General features: G+C 51.0%; 1 protein-coding gene across 1 annotated transcript in view; it reads left to right on the top strand.

Moving 5' to 3' along the window:
- Window positions 1-8,832, top strand: part of LOC144937262 (EGF-containing fibulin-like extracellular matrix protein 2) — a 41,158-nt gene extending 32,326 nt beyond the window's left edge. Inside the window, exons 6-10 of the mRNA XM_078864665.1 lie at window positions 349-468; window positions 2,193-2,309; window positions 3,463-3,589; window positions 5,107-5,308; window positions 5,914-8,832. Of these exons, the coding sequence (XP_078720791.1) occupies window positions 349-468; window positions 2,193-2,309; window positions 3,463-3,589; window positions 5,107-5,308; window positions 5,914-6,078 (731 nt within the window). The 3' untranslated portion in view covers window positions 6,079-8,832. The remainder of the gene's footprint in view (window positions 1-348; window positions 469-2,192; window positions 2,310-3,462; window positions 3,590-5,106; window positions 5,309-5,913) is intronic.
- Window positions 8,833-10,599: the final 1,767 nt, after the last annotated feature.

The raw sequence follows: 10,599 nt of genomic DNA on the forward strand, positions 1-10,599 counted from the left end.
TTCGCTTCCCGCTCATGGCCAACACCAGTTGACGATTACCTGTTAATCGGCCATGGGCCTCCCCTAGGTCGACTCAGCCTCAAATGAGCATCCTCTGCAGTGTGTAAACATCGCCACTGGGGAGATAAAGGCGGCCAGGCGTGATGTTGGCCGCTCACCTCCTCGTGCGCATTGTTAGCCTTCAGAGGTGCTTGCTAACAACACTTGCCCCAACAATCTGTTAGAGGCTAAACGGGGGAATCTTTTGTCTTTGTGTGCCCAAAAGGCCTGTCAAGTCCACGGGGCGGGGGGGGGTAGGGGGATTCTTCGTCTCGTCCACTACCATCCCTTGCTTTGTGTTTTCCACAGATGTAGACGAGTGTACAGAGAGCAGCCCTTGCGCCCAGCGATGCCTCAACACTCCTGGCTCCTTCCTGTGCCGCTGCGAGCGCGGCTACCTGCTCGAGAGGGACGGACGCACGTGCCGAGGTGAGTCCGCGCCATGCAATCTCCTGCTGCTCAGATGAGCGTTGAAACAGGGTGGGGGGGGGAGTGCTGCGGGGTGGGGGGGCATCTCCCGTTCACAGCCCCGAGCCACTGCTGGTAACTCCACACTCTACAAAGTGGTGCTCGTTTTATTGACCCCACAGGACGATGGGCCAAGTCAACCGCCAACCGGGATGTAAACTCGCAAATTCTGATCGCAAGCCGGTCGCTCTACCGCTGAGCCACCTGACTGGGCTGTAGGGTCCGGTGCAAAGTCACTGCATATGTTAGAGAACATATTCAGGTTAATGGCATCATTCAAACTGTAAGTGGGGTTGGACAGAATACGCCGCAAGCAGCGATGACAGCTAATGGTCACCAATAGTGACGCAATGTCGGCCAAGGAATGGAACTCATCAGAGATCACGTGACCTGCAGAGATGGAGCAATGAAATCAGTTCTTGTGTAGGCTCTTGGTAGATTATTACATCGCAGGATCATGAGAGCTGGCAGCGGCTTCGGGAGGCCTTCATTCAGCAGTGGATTGACTGCAGTTAATGATGATGATGAACCAATTGGTAAGATAATAGCTGTTTTGCAATACATTTGTAGTGCTAATACTTACGTGATCCGGGGGTAGAAATACCCACGGGAACCCAGGTTACTGTTAAAGATGACATCACAAAGGAAAGTAAAGAGAAGGCAGGGCGTGAGAGAGGGAACGCCGAGGGAGAGAGTGGTGACGTCACCGAACGAGGCGGGGCGATCGGGGGAGCTTCCTGGTGGGATTCGGAGTGGAGTGGTCGCACGCGGCGTGAGCTCGTGCGGAAAATAAAGAAGAGTTGTGTCGTCTCAATCTTCGTCTGGTAGACTCATTACACATTTAAATGCAAAGTGAAAGGGGTGTACTCACATACCACTCGGCCTAATTAGCAGTACAATGAGAGTGAATACTTTTGTAAAGTGTGCATTCCTAGCAAATGGTGTCTACAACTTATAAATTCATCTCAGAATAAGTTGGTGTCGTGTGAACACGGGTGTTGGGGAAACCAATGTGGCCAGACAAATTGCTGGCCACCACTGCCAAATGCCCTCTCTTGTGTGCAAGTACGTGTGTGGTGAGATGTTAACTAACTCGCCTGATATGCAGGAGGTTGTGGGTTTGATCACGACCCCAACGCCTGTATATTTGGAGTTTGCGTGTCACTCCCCCCGTGGTTGCGTGGGTTTTTCTCCGGGTCCTCCGTTTTTTCCCTCCAAATTTATAAACACGCGTTTAGAGTATTTGGCTGCTAGAAATTTCCATGTGATAAGCCACTTCATTGAGCTATCATTTGTGGCCAGGTCGCTTCTGAAAAAGAGCTTCATAGCTCAGTGGGGCTTACCTGGTAAAATTCTAAGTTTCGTTTCGTATAGGGGGCGGTAGTGCTATGGTTAGCGTGCTGCGCTACGAACCCGGCAACCCGAGTTCGATTCCCGCTTCAGGCCAACACCAGTGATGATTATCTGAACCAGTCCTGGGCCTTCCCCTAGGTCGACTCAGCCTGAAATGAGTACCTGGTGCAGTGTGTAAACATCTAGCACTGGGGAAGACAAAGGTGGCCGGGCATGATATTTGCCACGGCATTCACTCATGTTCCGTGCTGGCCTCAATAGGTTGCTGCTCGCTAACAGAACTTGCCCCCTGACGGTCTGCTAAGTGGGGATCCGTTATCTTCATGTTGCAGACATCGATGAATGCAGTGCACCTGTGCCCGTTTGTCGCTTCTCGTGCCAAAACATCCCCGGGAGCTACGAGTGCCAATGCCCGGAGGGTTACGAAGCTAGCGAGGGCCGCTGTACAGGTAACCGCATCACTACTCGCCTTGTCCACTTTTGGCGAAGTACCAATCAATGTGATCGCCATTCATAACTGATTCTTCTCAGGTTAGGCCACGGTCGTGATCTGGCCACGTCTTTTGTCGTAAAACCCCTCCCATATTACTCGGAATCACCATTTTTTCACTTCGCATCGATTTAATTTGCTGGGCTCTTGTCGGGTTTAGTAGTTTTCATGAAATGCGCGTCGCTTTGCTCCACAGTGGATGCTAGCGACGATTCCCTGGCATGCGGACAGAGTTGGCCAATGCGTGCCAGCATCGCGGTCCAAATTTGCCTCATTTGAAGAAAAAATACCCAGTTGGTATTACACAAAGCAGCAAACATCGCCCCCTCTGTTGGCAGACCGATGCTCGCTTGCAAACCAGGTGCTGAGTTATCGTGTGCTGCAAAGGGACGGCTGCCAAATGTTTGAGATGAGATTCGAATAGTGCAAGTCGCCCATCCCGTGTGAAGTGCTCTGAGACGGCCCCAGCCTAAAAGGGGGCTGTAATTGTAAAACATTTTTTGATTTGTCGTGTTGATAGTCGTCTGATACTAAGGTATCTTATCAGACAAAAATCGATTATTTTAGTGTGTTCTGTATATTGCCCTGAATAATTCCAAACAAAGCATGTGTTTTGTCATTCACACAGACAACGATATATATTTGGATAGCACTGACTGAAAATATTTCTAAAACATAAACTAATCATTATTTTTGGGGATTGGTCTTCTTTAAAGAAAAATATTTGGTAAGATTTCAGGCGAATTTCTGCTCAAAGGAGCATTGAGGCGGTGCCCATTTACAGGCCTGAGCCAGTGATATACATTCCACATTCCTATGGTGGGGGCGAGTCTCTTCATAAAGCAAACCACTTTTGACTTACTCAGAAATTGCTGATGATTTTATCGACGCCTGGGGGGATGATGGAGTTGAACTTGCAACCTTCCCGATTTGCGAGCCGCTCGCTCCACCACAGAGCCCCCTGAGCGGTTACGAGAAAACAAAGCATTGTAAATTAATTCTTAAAACGACAAAGTGTTAATTTTATGACGCTGACATTGCGTGGAACACCACCGCCTCCTTCCCGCGCTAACGCTCCACTTCCTCCTCCTCCTCCGCTGGCGCTTGCGCAGACATCGACGAGTGCGACTTAGGAGTGCATGGCTGCACGGACTCGCAGAGCTGCTTCAACACGCCGGGCTCCATGCGCTGCCTGCAGCGGGACAAGTGCACGCAGCCGTACTCGCAGACGTCCGACGAGTCAGTGTCCCTGCAGCTCGCGCCCTGACACCTCCTCCCCCCCCCCAGCGCGTCCGTGGCAGGGCACGCGGTGCAATAGCGGTCTGTGCTTGCCCACGTCGGGCTGCTGGACTTGCTCGATTGCATTGTGGTAATGACGCGGGGTTGCTATCCCGTTGAAAATGTCTCACCTGTGTTTAAAGTCGCGTCAGGTTACGGTGATTTCCTGCTCAATTGAGTGTTCCGACGTGCAGGTGCTCGTTTCTCCTGTCTGCAGTCCTGAGCCCAGTGGTGGACATTCCTCATTCCTATGGCAGGGCGCGAGTCCATCCATAGGACAACTGTAGTGAGTTCAACTAAGTCGCATACGTACTCTTGGAGGCAACACATTTATTTAACACCAACACACGGGGTAACTGCCCTTTAACAGAATAACAACCTAAGATGGTGACCACCAGGCTAACTACACTAATTACAACGTAACTAGCTACTATGGACCAGACCACAGCTCGGGTCCAGATCCACGTGTTGGAGACTCGGTAGACCGTAGAACGTAGACAAAGGTTTCTTCAGGATGAACAACAATGCCAGTCTTCTTGGTTCTTTCGGTACAGTCACGTAGAAGGGAAGTAATAAAATAATAAAAATAAAACATAATAAAATCAAATAATTCTCACGACGTTTCGGCTACAATGCAAGCAGCCGTCTTCAGGTGAAGAATGAGACACTACCAAGCTAGGAGCTTATATATAAGCTGGGTTGGAGGTGGAAGAGCGCCTTAACAGAAATAATGTGCATATGAATAGGAATTTAGCATATTCATGGGAAATGCATAGGAGGTGGGCGGGGGGGTTTCAAAGTCATATTATGCCCATGCATTATGCAGGATCAGCAGCACCAAGGGGGGGTGCAGGGAGTAGCAGTCACGAAAGCTTTAAATCGAAACAATGCCAGTCCCTCTGGGGGACCCGGCTTATATTCTCTGCGGCGTGGTTGGCTCTGCCCTTGGCCAGGACCACCTTCCAGAAGGCACATGAGGCCCCTTTGTATACTTAACCGGTCATGTGTCCTCTCGGGTCAACCAGAGTGCCATGGTCTCTAATAACCTCATTCCTACAGCCGGCACTTCCACACCCTGTCCTGTACGGCTGGCATTGCACGCCGAGCGTGGTGCCATCCAGCGCTATCAATCAGCGCTGACCGAGCCCCTCTAGGGCCGGTACTACACCCACACCATAGTGGTATCCGCGTTGTCGGTACACAATCACTGTTGATTTCCCCACACAGTGCTCATTTTATCGACTTTGTAGGGATGATGGGTGGTCAACTCCCAATCAGGATTTGAACTCGCAAGCTTCTGATTGTGAGTCGCTCGCTGAGCCACCTGGCCGGTATCGTCAAGATCCAATTCATTACACTCCTGTACGTCGGCGTGTGCGCATGTGTGTGTGCGTGCGAGTGTGCGTGTGAGCATGTATGCGCGTGCGTGTGTGGATTTGCTCAACCTCTTCCCAAATTTCCTTGCTGCGCGATCGCAGCACGTGCGTGTGCCCGCGCGACCTGGCCGCGTGCCGGAACCGACCGTACATGGTGCGCTACCGCTACGCTGTGCTGTCCCCGGACCGGAGGCCCCAGTCCACCGTGTACCACGTGCACGCTGCCACCCGCTACCCGGGGGCACGCAACTCCTTCCACCTGCACGACACGCCCGGCAGCGACGGCGCGTACTTCTCACTCCGGGTATGCATGCACTCGGTGCACTCGGCCCCCCAGTGGGCACGGCCATTGATGCGTGCATGTGTGAATGCGTGCGTGGTGCGTGAGTGCGTGCGTGGTGCATGCGTGAGTGTGTGTGTGAGTGCGTGTGTGGTGCGTGAATGCGTGTGTGGTGCATGCGTGCATGGTGCCCACTGCAGGGTGTAGTGGCACAGCGATTATCGCGCTTCGCTACAAACCCGGCGACCCGAGTTCGATACACTGCTCATGATCAACATCGATGACGAATGTGTCAAGTGGTCCTGCGCCTCTCCTAGGTCGACTCAGCTTCAAATGAGTACCTGGTGCAGTGTGTAAACCTCAGCACCGGGGAGACAATGATGGCCAGGCATGATATTCGCCACAGCACCCACTCATGTTCTGTACTGGCCTAAATAGGTGCTACTCGCAAATCGAATTTGCCCCCAACAGTTTGACTCAGTCTTAAATGAGTAACTTGTGCAGTGTGTGGCAACACAACCCTCCTCATGTGCCGCACCGGCCTTAATCGGCACTTTCCCCAACAGCCCATGTAGGCTACATGGGGGATCTCTATCTTCATATGTGCGTGTGTGTGTGCGCGCGAGCAGCAGACGGGCCCGTACAGCGCCGTGCTCACGCTGCTGCGCTCCTTGAGTGGCCCGCGCGACATCATCCTGGACGTGGAGATGGTGAGCGTGCAGCCGTACGTGCGCAGTGGCAGCAGCAGCAGCGTGCTCCGCCTCACGCTGTTTGTGACGGCGCAGCCCTTCTGAGCGGCGCCCGTGACCGCACCGCCGTGACGGCGCACCGCCCCGCGCGCCACGTTTCCTAACATAATCACAGCGATGGTCCGTGGCATCGCTTGCTCATTATGCGTGGTCCTACAAGGCTGCGTCTAACCGCAATGTATCGTTTATGCAGTTACTGGAATATGCACCGTGCCACACCACATCGTGCTATGCTCTACCAATCCACACAACACACCGCGTTAAAATCTCCTTAACCACACACCACACCGCACTACACTCTACTAGACCACACACCACACCGCGCTACGCTCTACTAAACCACACACCACACTATGCTCTACTAATCCACATACCACGACGTGCTATGCTCCACTAAACCACACACCACACCGCGCTACGCTCCACTAAACCACACACCACACCGCGCTACGCTCCACTAAACCACACACCGCGCTACGCTCCACTAAACCACACACCACACCGCGCTACGCTCTACTAAACCACACACCACACCGCGCTACACTCTACTCAACTAGACACCACACCACACTACGCTCTGCTAAACCACAAACCACACCACATGAAGCCACGTACTGACATACAAAGGAATACAACGCCACGTGATGCCACGTCACACCACTTTACATTCAACCACTGTAAACACACTGCAATGTAACCACTCCGCACCAAACCAGGGTGGCAGGGTGGCACAGTGGTAACACCCTTTTCTCGCGGCATGAAGGGCCTGACACGTTTTCTGCGTAAAGTTTGTTTGTTCTCCTCCCGTTCTGCTGCATGGCTTTCCTCCGGGCTCTCCCGTTTCCTCCCATAGTTACAAAAACATAACCTACACAATGTCACAGATTATTGGCCAATCACATTCCCAGTGCTGAAGAATTACCTGCAAATTACTCGATTGGGATCACGCAGCGGCGACATCGCCCCCCTACTGCGAAAAAAACTGACAGGAACCACCTCCTGTTGAGAAATATATATTGAGAATACATGGTAGAAGATGTGACATCTACTTAGAATAACCTGAGAGATTAGCAGTGTCAGATTTCCTGTTTGGGGCAGGCGGGAGGGCATAAAGGTAAAATAATGCCCATGACCGACGCAGCATGTCCTGGTGTCAAGGGGCCCGCTGCTGGCAACACACACGGAACATGAAGACAGATATTCCCCGTATAGCTTTTAAGGCTGTTAGGGTAAGTGTTATTAGCGAGCACCTATAAAGGCCGGCGCAGTACACAAGGGGGTGGGTGGCCAACACCACGCCCGGCCGCCTTTGGCTCCCCAGTGGCGATGTTTTTACACACTCATTTGAGGCTGAGTCGACCGAGGTGAGGAGGCCCAGGACTGGTTAAGATAATCGTCACTGGTGTTGGCTCTGAGCGGGAATCGAACTCGGTTAGCCGAGTTCATAGTGTAGTGCGCTAACCGCTACACCACCGCTCCCCACACAGTACACCAGCGCATCACCAATCGGTAGAGCGAACCACACCGACGCACGCGTCCTCCAGCGCATTGCCGCCGATTCAGCATGTCAGAGAAAACCTGCGGCTATTTACAGGATCACATTTTAAAGCTTCGTTTAATTATATCCAACTGCAAAAATTTGGTTGTGAGAATTGTTCAACTTTTTCGTGAGGCGAGGAAATAATATTTGGCGGCACATTAAATGCGTGTACTCTTGACAATTTACTTTGTTTGGCTGTGCCTGGTGGTGGTGGCCAGATCATTACGTGACCTACCCAGGACCAAAACTGCGAGCCGTGAGAAACATTTTTTTTCAAGGAAGTGCCGAGGTGTGAAACCAGTTTGCGAAGAGAACTCTACCGTTAGAAAGAGGACATTGAAGCGCTGAATCCTACCCAGTGACCGGCAAAATAAGATTTATCACTATATGACAACTGACACCGTGTACATACAATAAATAGTAAAGTTTTCCCATTCCACCATTTCATGTAATCGAGTGTCTTTTATTTCAGTTCTGCACGTGAATTCACTCCTGCATCCTTTGTGCTCTTGAGATGTGCATAGCATGTGATTCTGACGTCTATCTCCCTTAATCAACCCTCCATATTACATCTTTATCAGACCACTAAGTCTCATGATCTGCCTCATCACATTTCCTCACTAAATTTCACAGTTACCTTCCAGTCACTTGTCATCTGCTCATTTGATAACCGATTCTCGCGTGTTTCTATCCAGCTTATACTTTCCTCTCCCCAGGACGACAACTCAAACGCTCAGATTCTTGATTTTCCTGCTTGCAAAGTGCTCACATCGCCAACAAACGAAGAACAGCACTCCCAAATTAAAAATGTCTTCCGATATCTTTATTCCATTCATAAAACACGATTTGTACTGGGGCGGTTATTGTTCCTGAGGTCCTCTGCACGCTGACCATGCGTTCATCACTGATCATACGTTCATTGATATAAGCAGTAGAACGAATTCAAAGAACTGCTGTGTTTTCGCGGTTAGTCAATTGTCCATGCAACGGAGGATGGCTGTCTTCTCAAACTAGATTCAAGCCTTATCATGCAGCAATGCAGCCTGACCTGCATAATCATACGACACATTGCAGCTACATTTCTATAATCTTGTGAACATCATGCTAAACGAGAGCAACGCTATGTACGGAAGGAACATAGTCATTCTCAAATGTCATTTTCTTGAAATGTTTGTTTTACCCATTGTATTAATTATACCTCCAGTATAAAGTGACGGTTATACTAACAAAAATACCCCCCCCCCCCCCTTCAAATAAAAAAAATGCTCTTTAAATGCTAAAACCAGTGATATTAATACAAACAATCTCCAGCAGATCATTTCATTTTTAAAATAATGTTAGTATTTTTTTGGGTGATAGCCCATAGATATAAATGTGTTGTAAAAACCCGCCACCAACCGACACAGCCAGTTAGTAAGGTTTGTCACGTAAACAAAACGTGCCACTTAGTTCCTAGTTCAGCACACCGGTTGAGTGTTGGAGAGTAAACCCACTAAAACATTTACAATTCTAGTACCGTGACATTTCGCCGGTAATTACAACAACAACCAGCATCATCAGGCAAGAGCCAGAATTGTGGAGAAATCCTCCCTTCTGTTTCAGTCACTTGTGAGCCAATGAGGTGTGAAGAACAGAGGGGAGGGGGAGTTAATATATTCATATAAATTATAAACCCAAAAGCTAACCCAAAAAAACCACTATGGATATTATTGGTCGCGAAAGCCTAAGTGTTTAAATGTTAGGATGGCTGCACGCTTTCCTGATTTTCAATCAGAATCAGGAGTGTATTTCCCACTGAGTAAAGTCCGTAGAGCTAAAAAGCTATTTTTAAAGGGCGACTCGGCCGGCAGAAAAAAAACAACGCATTCCACAATTACGGATTTAAAAAAAAACGTAATAAAAGTTATTCTGTTGTAAAATCTACCTTCACACTTAAACAACAGAATGAGTCGCTAGGGCGGCTCGGCAGTCTGCAGCGTGCCAGAGCCGTGACCCCATGACCCCATGGCACGAACGGCTCAGGAGCAATGCGGCTCGGCTTTGTTTTTCCCGAGCGAAGCGGCACAGAACCGCGCCACGCACTGTGATGCCACAGCGGCGAAGCCGCTCTGCCGGCGCCGCACCCGCGATGCCCACACCACCGAGCGGCCTGGCCGACGCTGCTCTTCCCTCACCACCCCCCACACGAACACCCGCACCCACCCCCACATAGAGCCTCGCGGGGAAGTCGCCTGGCCCACAGGTTTTCACTCAGGAGCCCTCCTCGTGGGGGGACATTCTCCACGGTTTTTCCTGAGGCCAGGGAATTGACCGGGGTTTCCTCCAGGTAAAATTGCGCTGCGGCGCCGTGAATTAACGTGGAGTTACACGGTCACGGCGAGGCTACACAGCCCCCGCGGTTAAGACACCCACAACACAGACGGGTTAGCAGGCAGGTAGGGGGCGGAGCCACGAACGGCGGGAAACCAGGGTAGGCGTCTGATTGGCAGGACAAATGTGCTTGTGTACCAAAGCAGCAGCCCAGCGGCCGTCCCTTTGATATGGAAATCTGGATGCGGACGGCGCTGAGAGCACCGATGCAAGAGATAAGGCTCTGCGGGAGGAGCCAGAGCAATCTAATTGGCCGGGAAGACCATCGGGTCAGCGCCAGGTTTTCTTTGATGTAAAGAACAATAAAAGGCGAGGGAAGGTATAGATAGAGTTAGTTCGTGTCCAGCACAAGTCAGCGATGGGTCGACTCTCCAGCCACTCGAACGTCCGTGATTCGTATGGAGCAGGAGCTCCATACGAATCAAACTGTGAGTACGAGAGAGAGGTAGAGTACAGCGTGAGAATTCCCCGAGAGGATGTCTAAAAAGGCGGGAAAAATTGGGTTTAGAGTCTAGACGTAGAATTCCTGGGTGCACACCTGGCTGCCTATGCGGACCTCCAGGGTAGCCCTCCCCAGTAGCCCCATTCCGGCTCCGCTCGCCATGTGCAGTGCGCAGTCCGGGGCCTGCAGGCGGCTCACGTCGACCCCGATCATG

The sequence above is a fragment of the Lampetra fluviatilis genome, chromosome 18 (assembly GCF_964198595.1).
Source record: "Lampetra fluviatilis chromosome 18, kcLamFluv1.1, whole genome shotgun sequence".
In the NCBI taxonomy this organism is placed as follows: Eukaryota; Metazoa; Chordata; class Hyperoartia; order Petromyzontiformes; family Petromyzontidae; genus Lampetra; species Lampetra fluviatilis.